This window comes from Penicillium subrubescens (genome assembly GCF_028828155.1).
Source record: "Penicillium subrubescens strain IBT 31985 chromosome Unknown utg000002l_segment0_segment0, whole genome shotgun sequence".
In the NCBI taxonomy this organism is placed as follows: domain Eukaryota; kingdom Fungi; phylum Ascomycota; class Eurotiomycetes; order Eurotiales; family Aspergillaceae; genus Penicillium; species Penicillium subrubescens.
In genome coordinates, this window is record NW_026643152.1 from 2,405,640 (window position 1) to 2,421,088 (window position 15,449).

At 48.3% G+C, this 15,449-nt stretch overlaps 6 protein-coding genes across 6 annotated transcripts; 3 read left to right on the forward strand and 3 right to left on the reverse strand.

The window, feature by feature from the left end:
- Positions 1-705: 705 nt before the first annotated feature.
- glnA (glutamate--ammonia ligase) lies at positions 706-2,422 on the forward strand (the record flags this gene model as incomplete). The annotated part of the gene is made up of 5 exons (XM_057148190.1): positions 706-708; positions 855-890; positions 981-1,073; positions 1,398-1,902; positions 1,983-2,422. 5 exons carry the CDS (start codon positions 706-708, stop codon positions 2,420-2,422), a joined length of 1,077 nt encoding a protein of 358 aa, XP_057011844.1.
- Positions 2,423-3,022: 600 nt separating this feature from the next.
- Positions 3,023-4,357, forward strand: N7473_002251 (uncharacterized protein; the record flags this gene model as incomplete). Its single annotated transcript, XM_057148191.1, has 2 exons — positions 3,023-3,058; positions 3,485-4,357. The coding sequence occupies 2 exons, from the start codon at positions 3,023-3,025 to the stop codon at positions 4,355-4,357; spliced, it is 909 nt and encodes a 302-aa protein (XP_057011845.1).
- A 666-nt stretch (positions 4,358-5,023) lies between these two features.
- N7473_002252 (uncharacterized protein) lies at positions 5,024-5,389 on the forward strand (the record flags this gene model as incomplete). Its single annotated transcript, XM_057148192.1, has 2 exons — positions 5,024-5,124; positions 5,185-5,389. The coding sequence occupies 2 exons, from the start codon at positions 5,024-5,026 to the stop codon at positions 5,387-5,389; spliced, it is 306 nt and encodes a 101-aa protein (XP_057011846.1).
- A 698-nt stretch (positions 5,390-6,087) lies between these two features.
- On the reverse strand, positions 6,088-6,780 carry N7473_002253 (uncharacterized protein; the record flags this gene model as incomplete). The annotated part of the gene is made up of 2 exons (XM_057148193.1): positions 6,088-6,569; positions 6,642-6,780. The coding sequence occupies 2 exons, from the start codon at positions 6,778-6,780 to the stop codon at positions 6,088-6,090; spliced, it is 621 nt and encodes a 206-aa protein (XP_057011847.1).
- A 1,290-nt stretch (positions 6,781-8,070) lies between these two features.
- Positions 8,071-9,904, reverse strand: N7473_002254 (putative MFS transporter; the record flags this gene model as incomplete). The annotated part of the gene is made up of 4 exons (XM_057148194.1): positions 8,071-8,670; positions 8,728-9,322; positions 9,382-9,693; positions 9,750-9,904. The coding sequence occupies 4 exons, from the start codon at positions 9,902-9,904 to the stop codon at positions 8,071-8,073; spliced, it is 1,662 nt and encodes a 553-aa protein (XP_057011848.1).
- A 3,870-nt stretch (positions 9,905-13,774) lies between these two features.
- N7473_002255 (uncharacterized protein) lies at positions 13,775-15,137 on the reverse strand. The gene is made up of 2 exons (XM_057148195.1): positions 14,455-15,137; positions 13,775-14,398 (listed from the first exon to the last, which is right to left on the reverse strand). Exons 1-2 carry the CDS (start codon positions 15,033-15,035, stop codon positions 14,026-14,028), a joined length of 954 nt encoding a protein of 317 aa, XP_057011849.1. The 5' UTR covers positions 15,036-15,137; the 3' UTR covers positions 13,775-14,025.
- Between the last annotated feature and the right edge of the window lie 312 nt (positions 15,138-15,449).

Here is a 15,449-nt window from a genome sequence, read left to right on the forward strand (position 1 = left end):
GTTGAGTTTTTCCGGACCAGCGCTTGACTCGGGTGTATCGTTTTGAATGAGAATATAGAAAAGGAAAAGCAATCTGATTCACGAGGACACTTAGAAGAAAAAAAAGGATTGTTTGCGTGATTTTTTTGGTACTATTGTTGTAGAGGATGAAGTGTTTCCTCAATGACCCCGGTGTCGGGCATGAGAATGTTAGTAGATCTATGAGGCACTTTTTCGCATACACGAAATTCCAGAATACAGTATACAAGTGTTTAACTAGGGTTCGCTGGTAAGATATCAGGTGTAAATGTGTGTAATAACCATACCGCTAAACCTAAACAGGCGTGGCTGATCCACGGCTTCCTCATTTTTTCATTTTTCATTTTAATTCCTTTCCTAATCGTTCCTTTTTTCCCTTTCCTTAATGGAAGTGGACTCCACTTGGACTTTCCCCCCCTCCTCCTCCCAAAAAATCCAAAAAAGACTCCTGCTGTACGCGGGCGTGACTAAATTTAAATCTTTATCTGGCCCTCCTGGTTTCCCCCCACCATCTAAAAACTCACCCTCTTCCCCTCCCTTCTTGCGATTTCCCATCCATCGCGTCTTTCTTCACTCTCTTCCTTCGGGAATATCTTGTCCTTTCTTCCATCTGTTATTGTTGGTTCCTGCTTGCTTGCAAGCCCACACCTGGTTTTCAACCTCACACATACCCCATAGTCATTCATTATGGTACGTTCTTTCCCATTGCCGTGACTCGTTCCCGGCTTCGTTGCTGGGTGACTCACTTTTTCGCCGCTGGACTCCCAACAACACCAATTTGCAACGACAATGAGTTTTTACAGAGTGCTAACTGATTCGTTTCTTCTGGATTATAGGCTGCCGATTCAACTGTCGTCTCCAACACGGAGAATGTGCGTTTGATTCTCGATGCATTGGATTTCCACAATGGCCGTTGAGCCAGAGAGGAAATACATATACTGACTTCCCATGGGGTCGAACAGCTCTTGAAGTACATGTCCCTCGACCAGCGCGGTCGTGTGATGGCCGAGTACGTCTGGATTGATTCCTGCGGTGGCACTCGCTCTAAGACCAAGGTATGCCGGCATCATCTTTTCTTTGCTTGCCTTTTTCGGGAAACTCTTGCAACTCCTCTGGTTTCCCCGGAGAATGCCCTATCTCCTTCTTTGCTTTTGCTGTGATGGTGGGATGAGTTGCCCCGTGCGTATCAGCCATGGGCCGATAAGCCCTGTGCACGGAGTTTTTACTTCTTTCGATCACCACACGCGAGGACCCTGCAACCATCCGCATCACGTGAGAGAGAGAGAGAGAGAGAGAGAGAGAGAAAGGCATTGGGGAAGAAGGATTGCTTGAATTGTCAAGACATCATTGCTAACATCACCCGTCTCTTCCCCATCTAGACCCTCTCCAAGCCCGTTTCCTCCGTTGAGGAGCTCCCCGAGTGGAACTTCGACGGTTCCTCCACTGGCCAGGCCCCCGGTGACAACTCCGATGTCTACCTCCGCCCCGTCGCCATCTTCCCCGACCCCTTCCGCCAGGGTGACAACATCCTCGTTCTCTGCGAGACCTGGGATTCCGATGGAAGCCCCAACAAGTTCAACTACCGTCACGATGCCGCCCGCCTGATGGAGACCCACGCCAAGGAGGAGTTCTGGTTCGGCCTCGAGCAGGAGTACACTCTCCTCGGCACTGATGGCTGGCCCTACGGCTGGCCCCGTGGTGGTTTCCCCGGTGCTCAGGGTCCTTACTACTGTGGTGTCGGTACCGGCAAGGTCTACTGCCGTGACATCGTCGAGGCTCACTACCGCGCCTGCCTGTATGCCGGTATCAACATCTCCGGTATCAACGCTGAGGTCATGCCCTCCCAGTGGGAGTACCAGGTCGGCCCCTGCCCCGGCATTGACAGTAAGTTTTTCCCTTTTCTCTGAGATGAGAGTTTCTGCTGCAAAAAAATGTCTCTCCTTCTAACCTGGATCTGCTTTTAGTGGGTGACCACCTCTGGATGTCCCGCTTCATCCTCCACCGTGTCGCTGAGGAATTCGGTGTCCGCATCTCCTTCGAGCCCAAGCCCATCGAGGGTGACTGGAACGGTGCCGGTCTGCACTCCAACGTCTCTACCCTCGCTACTCGTGCCGAGGGTGGTATGAAGGCCATCGAGGCCGCCATGAAGAAGTTCGAGGCCCGCCACCAGGAGCACATTGCCGTCTACGGTGAGGGCAACGACAAGCGTCTGACTGGTCGCCACGAGACCGGTAACATCGACAAGTTCTCATATGGTGTTGCCGACCGCGGTGGCTCCATCCGTATTCCTCGCCAGGTCGCCAAGGACGGCAAGGGTTACTTCGAGGACCGCCGTCCTGCCTCCAACGCTGATCCTTACCAGATCACTGGCATTATCGTCGAGACCATGTGCGGTGGTCTCTAATTTCAATATTTGATCTTAGCGCCCCGATACCCTCCGGCATCAACTGGGAGTTCGGACCATGAGAGCGGCCTGACTGCGTGAGGGAGCCTTCCGTCCATAGAATCCTCTTTTTGACCTACTGCCTGTGTTTTGTTGCTTTTCTTTATTTCCCTTTCCTTTTCCTCTCTTATCATCCCCCGAGATGATCCCTACCTATCCTTTTTCCTGTCTCTCGGCGCGCAGGGTCCGCCTCTTGCGTTCTTTTGCCTCTCCGTCAGTTGCACTCGCCGAAATCTCTTGTTTTGTTTCTTTCTTGAAACCCCCCACTAAAGTGGGTTATGTGTGACGTACAATAGCATAGAATCATTACATGGATGGAAAATCAACCCATCGTTTGAGCATCACACTTTATTTTCTTGGTCTCCACTGTGGCTTTTGTAGAGATGAGATCCCTTCAATGTAACCCTATACCTTAAATTGACTTCAATCTATCGATGAACTTCCAAGGTACTGTAGACCCTTCGGCAATTTGAAAGCCACTGCCGTGTCTTCCTTACCCCACATGTAGTCGAATATGGGGATTGTATCTCCCCGCAAGTTCGGGAGTAGATCTCCGTGTCAATGTTGAACAGGCCTTGGGAAGGTCGATCAGTAGAGGTATGTTTATTATCATATTAAAATTAGACAAAGCCGCTCGTCATGGTGGGACGCTGTTACAGTTCCTGTCTCCAACCTCCCCTCTTCATCTAATTCTACCTCTTTTTTTGACGGCTCTCTATGTCTTCCAGGGAACGGATATACATACAGGTGTAGCAAGCTCCCAAGGATATTGGAGGCTAAGGATGGGAGGTTTTATATTTCTATTTCAAGTTGAGGATTTCACCGTACTTTTTTAGTTTACAAGAAAGATATGCAAGTTTAACTCAGCTAAGAATGACTCAAGATCTTTCATTGATACGAAATGGCCGATTAGGAGGCCGAACCTTCTTGCGTTTAGGAACTCTCGGCAATTGGGGTCGAGATCGACTCTGGTGATTTGACTCCGTTTCGCCCAGATTGCATCCAGGGCTCCAATTTATCAAGGGGTATAATCTGAGACTCAAGAAGTGGTTTGAGATCTCCGCTGATGGCATATCGGATGTGAAATGGAACCGAGAAGCATTCCAAAGCCTTGTCATTGAACGAAAGTCAAAAGAGTTGATTCAAGCTTTATTAGCCAGCCAGATTGATGCCGAGAAAGCAACCGATTTGATATCTAGCAAAGGCAACGGCCTGATACTACTGCTTCACGGAGGGCCTGGAACCGGAAAGACCCTTACTGCTGAGAGTGTGGCTGAAATCGCCGAGAAGCCCCTGTACCATGTTACCTGTGGCGATGTGGGCATGAAAGCAGAGCAGGTCGAAAAGTACTTGGAGTCTGTTTTGTATCTTGGGCGAATTTGGGGCTGTGTGGTGCTGTTAGATGAGGCCGATGTTTTCCTTGAGCAACGAAGCCTCGAGGATCTGGAACGCAACGCCCTTGTGTCGGTATTCCTGCGAGTCCTCGAGTACTACAAAGGGATCTTAATTCTGACCAGTAATCGAGTCGGCACATTTGATGAAGCATTCCGATCTCGGATCCAACTGGCACTTCATGATCCTAACCTGGGTCCCCAGCAACGGTTTCGTATTTGGGCGACCTTTATCGAAAGACTTGATAAATTGTCGACCGATGAGGAAATTGACATTGATGACTTGAGAGACCATCTAGATTATTTGAAAGATGAGAAGATGAACGGAAGACAAATCAGGAACGTGATTACGACCGCTCGGCAGTATGCGAAGTGGAAGAAGGAACCTCTCACGTATCAGTATCTCAAAGACGTGATCGAGATATCTGGACGATTTGATGGCTACCTTAATAAGCTCCATGGAGGGTTCTCGAACGATGAGATTGCACAGCACGACGGACTATGATGAGCATAGGAGTTGCAGCAATGTTTCCTTTCCCAAATTATATCGGATCTTCAGGTTCGCCAAGATCGTATTTTTGCCGCTACTAGAATGGGAATCCAGTAACCTTGTCTACACGCTCTTGCCATAGCACGGAGAGAACACCAGTCGCCAGCATTAACCGGGTTCATAATCCATCAGGCTAATGCAAAGGAACGAAATACATAAAAGCCTCGGTATATCAACTAATTGTAGAGACCGCTGGCATATAGGGTGACACCGCTTGTCCATGATCTCTCGCTGAATATAAACTAAGTTGTTTCTAGATCTCCTCCTGCTGCTGCAACAACCACATTGGGTAACTAGCAAGGTCCCACTTATATCCTATAATAGGAAGGCAAGGCCGCAGAACGGGGCCATTAATCCCCACATTTGTATGTGTTCCTGATAGCAACAATTCTAAACCATTCCCGCGCGGAGACGTGCGGAGAAACCTCGGGCTGGCAATGATATCTAAGCTGGAAAGTGATTCCACGGCGTGCACAGCCGTCGGCAGTGCTCGGCAATTTATCGCTGACACCAAGGCAATATTGGCGCTATCTAGAATGATACGGAGTACCTATTTAATGAATGGTTAACCAATATTGAGTTGGGGTCAATCTAGAAGCTTTCTCGTTTCCTATCACAATAATGGCTGCCACCGGGAAGCGTCCCGAGATCATTGAACTTTCCCGAGATCTGCGCGGTATCCCGCAATGTGAGAATTACGAGCGCATGATTTCAGGGATGATGTACGTATAACGCTTGGAAGGAACTGATCATTATCAAATCTCAATGCTTACACCATCAAGGTATAATCCCAACATGCCGCAGTTGCTTGAGGCACGTCACCACTGCCGTGGCTTGACTCGCGATTACAACGATCTGGATACGAAGACCATTCCATACGACCAAGTTTTTGAGAAGCGACTAGAATTACTTCGCAAATTGTGCGGTAAGGTCGAAGATGGCACCTTCGTGGAGCCACCGTTCATGCCAGATTCGGCTGCAATATGATTATCGGAAGAAATTGCTTTATTAACTGGAAGTAGGTGTTAATTCGTGCCGGGACGGATATTCGCTTGCTAATCTCATAATTAGTCTGACTGTCCTGGACACAAGCCTCGTGGTTATTGGTGGCAGAGTCCAAATCAGCACTGGCGTCAGCCTGTTGACTGCAGGATATGATACTAGTATTATTTACCGTCAGAAGTTCGTGGAGTTCGGATCTCCAATTTTCATCGAAGATGACTGCTGAATTGGTGCCAACGTGGTTATCTTGCCTGGTGTTCGGATTGGAAAAGGTAGCACAATTGGTGCCGGCTCAAACGTTACGAAAGACATTCCTCCATTCTCAGTTGCCCTTGGCACGCCTTGCCGCGTGAAGAGGACTATTCAATTAGCAGAGGAAGAGGAGCAAGACCCTGAAATCCCTACCGTCACCTATCGCGCGAGCATTGTATCCCAGAAAAAGGTAAATGAACATGCTTGAAAAAAGTCTTCAAAAAGAAAATACGCGTATTTTGAGTTCTCGAGCCTCGGCAAGATTAACTTAAGCCGTACATATTAGCTTCCGATATTGCCTTTTGGAGAAGCATGCAGGGAAGACGGGATAGTGGTACCTCTGGTGGAGAATTTTTGGGCTAGAAGAATTACCAAATGTGGAAACCGAGTTCTCAATACAAGGGCGGGGGTACATGGTATTTTTGGGGTGTTCATCTTAGCCCACTGTCCCTTGCTATATCACGATCCGAAATTCCACCGTATACCTCCTTCAGATTCTTTTCAAAGTTATCCCGAAAACTGAGCACATGCCTCAGATGTTCGAATATAAATCTATGCCCAGTGTATTGAACAAGATGTCGTGCCGTCGTGATCGCATTGCGAATCTCCCTCCCATTCATTTCCAGTTCCGCCAGCTCGTCAATGTGGTCGTCTAGGTCCTCGAAATCTACAGCCTGCTCACCCAGGTCCCTTAGATGCCTGAAGGATTTGCGCCAGACCTCGAGTCTCAGCGCATTGGTAAAGGGCTTGTAGTGAATTATCAGCTGGATTCGTGACTTGAAGGCCTCGTCGAAAGTGCCAATTCTGTTGGTGGTGAGAATAAGGACACCTGCATTGAGTATGAGTTGTGTACAAAAGAAGAATGGTAGATAGCAACACTTCCCTTCGAACTCCTCTAGCGCTCGCAGCAGAACTACACCATCGTTAGTTTCCCGCTGACTCGAAATAATCTTAGCACGTACCCGTAACGACCGAATTGACTCACTTAATCGACTCTGGGTGAAGTATTTCACTGCTTTTGCCAAAAAGCGATAAAAGAGGCTATATGCTCGTGTAACTCCGATGACAATGTTTGACGCGGGAATATAACAAGTCAGGTAGTCGATGAGTTTGAATTTCAACATAATTCGGTCTATATAGTCCTTGACGTTACGTTTGAGTTTCTTCGTTGTTGACCTGAACAACTAACAAGATTTTGATGGCTCCGTAGGCAAGTACAATATACTCCGGAGCTTGTCCCACCATAACATTAAGCATTTGGGTGTATTCGTACGCAACCTCGGCGGTTGCCTTCCAGCCATTTTTTACTCTGTCGGCGAGGCTAGGCGCAGTATCGGAGGACGCACTGGTGAGGTGCTTGGAATGTTCGCTTTTCGCAATTCAATAATATCTATCCCTCTTCGACGGCTATTGTCGAGGAGCTCACGCACATCATGGGTAGCCGCGGAGACGAAGTCGGATAAACGCTTGTCAAGTCTTGTCGTGGCGTCCCGAATAGAGTCTCTGATTGAAGCGTGTTAAGAAGTTGCCTTTCCTCCCTGGAAAGGATTGTTTTACATTTTCAGAATACTGTTCGCCCACATCTTCTCGTTCCAAGGCTGTTGCAATGGGTCCAGCGTTCATGAAGACACAGCCACAGGAGGCGGGAGGTTTGAATGCTCCGTGCCATGGTTGTCGTCAAAGAACTCTGGTTCCGCAGTTAAGGTTGTTTGCGCCATATCATAGATGCCTGGCTTACCTCTAGACATCGAATTGCGGGTCAGGAGATCACTGCATTATATATCCGACTCTGAGAGTTACAAGTTTTAATACCCACCAAGAACATTTATGTGTTGAGGCTGTGTTAGGCATACCTGCGTCTGCCATTCCAGGACGATTGGCGCCAACCCCGCCGTAAGCTGAACCCTCACTCAGGTGAATATTCCTTACCTCAGCAAGCTTATGCTCTGGCTATTGGTATTTAGTGGCTAGATTGGTGAAACTAAGTCTGTGCAAAATGCCTACAAAGCCGATAAGATTTTCATGTGTACCACTGCCGGTGGTATTATGCAAATTACATGCCTCGATGGTAACCTGATAAACGACCAACGGTGGCGGTGGTGGTCTGACTACGAAGAAGATCTCGGATGGATATTGGGATATTCATTACGAAGAGGCTTCCAGCTTTGAGATTGACTGTAAAGAGGGGAAAAGGAACAATTCGAGTGGCTCAAGTCTTTAAAATTTACGAGTGTCTGGGACATGTATAGATTTTAAATTGCATTTCACACACTACGTCTATCCATCTATTCATCATTAGTCCCAATAAGCAAGGTCGTATATCATCCAAAGAGCAGCCAATTAACCAAGCAATCATAGTGACCCGAAAACAACTTTATTAGTGTGCCGCGTCCCATAATATTCGTCAACACCTTTTACTTGCGGTCAACCTTGCCGCGTCCAAACCAGCGTCTGGCTCCCGAACCCAGTCCCTGCAGGCCACGCTGCTGCACCTCACGACGTGCCGCACCATCAACCGCGTCACCATCAGTTTCCTCCTCACTTTGGCGGGAACGACCATCCACAACTCGAAGCAAGATATCCATCAGCAGCGCGGCAAGGATACTGGCAATCAAAATCCCGACCATCACCAAATTACTCTTCCGGTACTTCTGACGTCCAGGTGCCTCATAATCACTTTTCCAGCCCGAGTACAGGGCATAGGTAGTCAGGATACTACCCAAATTACCCCATCCTGAGACCACGGCAGAGGCAGCTGCCACACCGACCTCTCCATGGCGTGGCTGGAATATCTCTGCAGTCCACGTCATGGTGATGGGCACTGTTGGACCAAGGCCGAAGCCGACAATCAGAAGACCGCCGTACCGTGGCCAGGGGTTCTCTTCAGTACCGGCATAGCTGGTCAGCAGTAAGCCCAGAATCTGCAGCAGAACTGGGATCGAGAAGAAAAGAGCACGATGACGGTGGAAACGATCCGAGAAGGGCGTGACAAGGAGAATAGCAATAAGATCCATCTGATAAATCACAGTTAGCCACTGAAAGGTGAAACTATTAACACTCAGAGAACTTACAATCCAGATAGGGGCTGTGAGCAAGCTCAAGTCAACTCCATTCAAAGAGGGGTTGATCGCCTTGATAATCACGTTCGCATACAGCTGAACACCAATACCAACACCAACGACACCAAAGTACATCACCAAAAGCGGCCAAAGTCTCCAGTCCATGAAAACATGCAGCAGATCCCGCAGATTCCACTTTGAGTTGTGATACACACGTTTCATGTCATGGTAGTGAATCACAGAATCCCGGCCAGTCAAAGCAGGACGGCTTTGGGGCAACCAGCGCAGCATTTGGTGACGCTCGGGAGCCGCTGCGCCAGGTGCAACAGGTCGGTCGGGCAGCCACCAAAGCTGAGCGAACCCCAAAGCAATAGTGATGACACCGTAGATCAGGAACATCCACTGGAATCCGACGTAACCTCGGGCGCCATCCATCTCTTGGAATCCGGCAGAGACGAGGCCAACCACCGCAGCGGAGACCTGCGCAGCAGTGAAGTACTGGCCAATGCGCTTTCCAATACGCGAGGGTGGGTAGAAGAGAGTGAGATAGTAGGTCATGCCGGGCCATAATCCGGCCTCGACGATACCAAGAAGCAGGCGAAGCAGACTATAGATTATTTAGTACAAATGTCCACTCTTGTCCCCAAAGGTCAGGTGGAAACATACTAGAAGCTCCAAGCAGCTTTCATCGCTGTCATGCAGGTACCAATCAGCCCAACGCTAATCACGATACGGCTCATCCACACATGGGGACTAAGGCGGGTCATGACCAGATTCGAAGGCAAATCAAACACAACGTAGCAAACGTAGAACAAGGCCAAACCAGTCGAGATCTGGTGGGGATTCAGATGCAAAACATGGGCAAGGTCATGACCAGAGCTCGTGTTCATCGTCTGCGCCAGGCCGACGTTGGAGCGGATGGCAGAGCACATGAAGTATAGAACCCAGAAGGCGGGAATAATGCGCCAATCCAATTTTCTGTTCCAGAAGGTCAGCTTTCGAGTAGATTCAGAGTCTTCCGGAATACAACTGACCTATAGATTCGTTCGATGTTCTCGACACTGAACTCGTCCGGCTCGAGGTCGTCCATGTCTGTCGATTCTGACAGAGCCTGTGGTGGCTCATAGACATCATCTGAAGGAAAATCCTTGTTTGTGCCGACGGCAGCCTGGGCCGACTCGACTGACATTTTTGCGATGAGTAGACCTGCTATTTCTTTTGCCAGCCTTGTTTATCGACAGAACTGCCACCAGCGCCAACTCAAGCTTTCAAGAGAAACAAGTCAAACTGTTATTCCCATGGACAACAATCCAGGACAGGTCTATTGAATGGGCCGAGTATATAAAGCTGTGTAGCGCTATCAGTGACTGATTTTCGCTAATGATTTTTTTCTTTTGCGCTAGTATCCCCGAGCAAGTCGGAGATTCATATAAGCGTAGCCGAGGTCTGATGACTCCTACTACGAAATGAGAGGACTAAAAGAAAAGAAAGCATCGCATCCACCTACCGGAAATAAGACTTGTGCTCGGTGGCCCCCGGTCCGCTCTGTCCGAGTGAAAAGAGTATCAAACTCGCGACAAGCTGACCGAGCGGAGAAAAAAAAGTGCGAGGCGGAGAAGGTCACCCGCTTGCAGATCTGATAATGGAGGGGTTCTTGGCAGGACAAGATAGTAATTTAAACTCGGTGCTTTTGTGTCTTGTTAGTTCCTCTAGCATCAATCTTGTATATAGAGTGTCAAATCAGTGAAATATGATACTGACTCACTATGTCTTCTAACACCTAGAAGCAAAATTCAAGGTAAGCTGTTGAGCTTGTTGGGGTTGAGTGGGAAATTTCCTTCCGACTCTCGGCGCTCCGCAACCGACGGGAAAAGCTCTCCCCAACCGGTAACTTCATCACTCACCGAGGATAACCTTAAATATTTCTGACTCATGGCTTTCGCGTGGAAACTTCTCGCATGGCATCGGCATCACATCGCAGATTCTAGGCGCTCGGAATCACTTTGATTTCTATCAGGCCATTGTCTTGCTATATTTTTCCCGGTGAGTTGCTAGCGCACCAATCAACAGCCAACAACACCCTTTTTCGGCAGCCTTCCCGACTAATCATTCTGGTTCCTAACTATCCCTTCACTGGAGTCTGCACTAGGCAAGCTGTTCCGTCACCTATGTGGATTTTCGATGTGCAATTTTATAGAATGTGTTATACACGTACCCCGTTATGGGAAACTTTTCTTAGTCGAGCACTGGGCTCGAAACATGGCTGTAATGAAGCTACCGACTATCTATAGGAGAGGTATGGTAACATTATAGAACTTTATGTATTGCTCGATCTGGACATATATCACTCACAACGTCCAATTATCCGTGTTTCTTAGGTTTAGAAATCGATGTCGCCGGTCTCGGTCCGATCACGTGAGGTGCGGTGGGCATTGTGCACGCTGAATATCAAGATTAGAACTGTTGTAGCAGTACAACAGTGTATATTTCGAGTAATGAATTTATTTGCCTCTTGAAGCATAAGGCCCCTCTATTGTCATCTATAGAGTTAGTTGCCCTCGAAGTTGTAATTTCACATCAGTCTAACAATGCAGCCGTGTGTCACAATCATGAATACATAGGTGGACTTGCCGGAGCCCGGACAATTACCTCCACCAAGGTGATTGAATATAAAAGTATTAAGCATATATAGCATGTCAATAAATAGAGCCAAAAATCCGCGTTGCGTCTAGAATAGTCGATCCTTCTTCCCCGCAACCGTCCTTGTTTCGCGCAGGCCTCTTTCCAGAATTTCTCGTTCGGGGTTTGACTTTTGGAGTGATATAGAAACAGAGAAGCTGTTCATGAGCACAGAAAGAGCAGACTGGAACCAAACGGTCACATTCTATGCGAGAATCTTTGCAGCATTTGCATGGATAAATGCTCTGTGCATGTGGTAGTGAATCTTCGGTAATGATGGATGAAGTTGTGTCCTTATCGACTGATTCGAACCAACTACTGATTCGAAGAAAAAGACCGGCCATTTTTTCCCCTAATGTATTGTCAGTTAGATGTTAAGGCGGGTATTAGTTTTTCATGCCGAAGTCCTACCAGGCCGTTGATTGAAGCTTTAAACTCTCAACATAGCGCAGTTAAACAATATCTTCCGAAGTAGCACACTTTGTACTTCTCTGTTATAGCTGTGCTTGTACTGGTATGAGATTATAATGCAACAACCTGGCCGGAGCACTTGATTTAAAGGAGGTTCTTGAATAACGAAGTCTAGGCACGCCTACATTTCCCAAATCCGGATTTAAGGATTTGGGAATGGGACCTTACAGACATGATTTCAAGGAAGGGGCCTTCCGCACAAAATAGGCGTAGCTGATTGGCCGGGACCTTCATCCGCATGCATCATGTCGGGTGGGGCCCCGGAGTGATCGGAATCCACCCCCCCCATCCCCAATCATACCGTATGCCTTTTTTGTAGGGCCTCCAGGTCTCGGCCTCTTTTACAAAAGTACGCCGAGTGCCCATCTCTACGAGCGGAGTGGCACACAAGCAGACTTATTCAAAGTCCCTTATGACCAGGGGTGTTGACCTTGTAGCAACCGCTGAGAAAATATGGTCAAACAAGTTCAATAGATTCATGGGACCATATGCGAAATTGAATGGCACTAATATGGACATCAGTCTGTCATTCCAAGGTGATTGGTAGGAATTCTCTCCTAATGCTTTCTGCATATGTACTGCAACTCAAGTCCTCGGCTATTCAACTTATGCACGTAAAAATGTAATAAGAGAAGGCAATCTGCTAAATCCGGACGTTCAGTCTTCAGAAACAGTGTTGACAAATTTCTCCCCAACCGCTGATCCTCTCTTTGAAATGAGTTTAATATATTGGCGACTACCGGTCGCTTCTGAAAGATTGTGAATTGTTGGTCCCTAATGACTCTGTTCTTGAGTTAAATCGGGAGCAGTTGAGGAAACGTGTCAATGAGTGAATTAGTACCTTGAGAGGAGTGTTCTTTGAGGTTCTTCCTTGAGTCGTAATCAGGTCGTCGTTGGGACTGATCGTGAGAGTCAAGCATGCTCCGATTCTTTCAATGTTAGCATCGGCTTTCAAGCTAAGACTACGAGAAGCAGTACCTTCGGACTAATTGAGCCTTCAGACGGTAACCTCTCGTACTTACTGAAGTGAGACTTCTCCTTCTCCGATAGTGGCTTAGGGTATCATTAGTCAACATTTTCGATGACAGCAGAGTCAAGTGGGAAAGCACACCTCAGGATGCGATGCGATACTTTCTGGCTGCATGGTGGAACAGATGATCTGCTCGATAAATGATTCTGCAATGTCCACACTTGGAGGCGTAGTCAACTCTTATTTTATATAACCTGTGAATTGTACGCCTCTGTCTATGACGAATTCCCCGCACTTGATGCTCTGCTTTGGTTGGATGGCATGATAGCCGTTGGGGGCTGTATAACTTGAATGACATCAGACCTTCGGCTCCTGCCGTGGGTGAACTCCAATTAGTGTTTGCGGGAAGACCCAGTCAGCGTCTATCAAATGCGAGGCGGTCGACAACCGCGTGCTTCATGCCCGTCCCTGGCCTCTTATCTTGCAGTTTGCCTTGTTGATTAACTTTCGGATAGACTTGATCCTTTACCAATAAAACTATCCCTGTCATGAAAGAAGGAAACTATCCCGTGAATAAAAGGCTTAAGAGTATTCATACCAGGAGCGGTATACCATTCTCCATTCTCGGTTCTCTTTTGTCACAACCGAGGTTAGTGGTTAGTTAAAATGATGGACCTAGACTCTAACTTTCTTCTGGCTTAGGACCACTTCTTTCTTTGAAAAAATCTACTCTTATCTATCCCGATTTTCTGTTGTACTCCGCTAGTGACTATTCAATAACATTCCCGCTTGATCCTATATGGTCACGATAATTCGACCGTTGACTTTGCATGGACTTGATCTCGGGGATGCTGCATCTGGAATATTTCCTTCAGATTTTCCCGGCTGATTAGAAGAAATGAAAGGAAACCCGAGCGGCGCCCAGGAAACTTCCGTTCGCATACCACGACCCCTTCGTGTTAGCTTAGGTGTCTCGAAATAATAGTCTCACAACGACAGCATAACCCTAAAGTTTCTCTCTACTCAAATTGATTAAACCAGAGAAGAATGAGAAGTTGAGGTATAGTCCATTTAAAAAAGTATTATAGTCCATCACACATGTACAACATTAAGAAATCTCATTATATCACAGCTCCCTGCGACACCTCGCGAAATCAAGTCTCAAGAGCTGCTTGGACATTGAATTAGGGTCACAGCCCCAGAGCCAGACCACCAACCAGAGCCGCCAAAATAGTACCCGTCAAGATAACCTTGATATCGGCGGCTACAACACTTGCAGCGTTGGCACCACCGGGACGGTTTCCTCCTTGGTTGGACGAAGTAGAGCCAGTTGGGGCAGATGCTCCGGTGTGAATCGGGACTGGGCTCGTCGAGCTCTTGAGGGAAGTAGCCGAGTAAGGAGGAGACGCAGTGAAGGCGCTGATGCTGCTCGAGAAGCTTGAGCTAGCATCAGCACGGTCGGTCACGTACACGGACAAAATAGTCGTGGTTGTAGTGAGAGTCGAGGTGACTGTCTGGACAGTGTAGGGGGCGAACGAGGTCCAGAAGTAGAAGTAGAAAGTCCTAGCCGTGAGTTAGTCCCGCAATCCAGCGCTTTCATGATAACAGATCAAGCTCACCAGTAATAAGTCGTAGAGTAGTACTCATAGTCCGCATAGGTACGGGTACGGGTAGAGGTGGTCCTCGAAGTCGTGGTAGCAGTCACAGTAGCACCGGCCGTGACGGTGCCTCCCAGACTCCCAGAATCAGATTCTCCGGCACAACCAGACGAGGCGCAGCAGACCTTCGCGCCGTTGTAGATGCGGCAATGCTTGCCAGCGCGGCAGTAGTATCCACCATTGCAGCACTCTCCGTCAACAGGCGAGCACGCATCGCCACAGCAGTTCCATCCGCTAGGACAGGTACCGCCGCCGTTACAGCAAGTGTCACCAGGGTCCGCACAGTAGCCAGTTCCGCAGCAGCTATTGCCGGTAGGGCAACAGCGCGAAGTGTCGTAAGCGCACTCCGAGTATCCAGCACGGCACGTATAAGCTCTAGCCTCCAGACCAAACAGATCGCGGGTACTCAGGATGCCCTCCTGCGGGACGTGCATGGAAGCATTGTACAGCTGCTGAGGTTCATCCGCGACTGCCTCCTCGGCAACAACAGCGGAGAAGAGGAGAAGGAGGGAAACTCCCAATTGTTTCGCGAACTTCACCATTTTGTCTAGCAGGGTGAATTTGAATCAGAAGGGCCTCGGTAATGCCGAATATGAGGTTTCTGCCACTTCAACTGCTCTGCGCTGCGAGGACGGAATCCCCGCGGAATTGAGGGATGGCCCATGACTTTAAATAGGACTCTTGCGGAGTTCGCCTGATTCAAGCCGGAGCAAAACTGCGCCCAGGCCAAGAATTAGGTTGATGCGCTAGCATTTGTACCGAGACTGGCGGGCAAGGGTGCTGGGGAATACGAGATGTGATGCCTGCCGTGCTCTCGAGCCGCTTTTTAGTCCTGCAGGGTCCTGGTGAGGCTGAAATCTGAGCCCTGGAAGTGTGGTTTGACCATGGACATTATCCCAGTCTGTTCAAGAAGATATCCATGTTGACTTTTTTGACGCGATATAGAGGGCAAACAT

What these genes read in the sequence shown, in the direction of transcription:
- N7473_002255 (XM_057148195.1), bottom strand. Translation starts at nt 15,035, where the DNA reads ATGGTGAAGTTCGCGAAACAATTGGGAGTTTCCCTCCTTCTCCTCTTC. An exon ending in TACTCTACGACTTATTACTG is followed by an intron (nt 14,399 to 14,454) that starts GTGAGCTTGATC and finishes ACTCACGGCTAG; the next exon opens with GACTTTCTACTTCTACTTCT.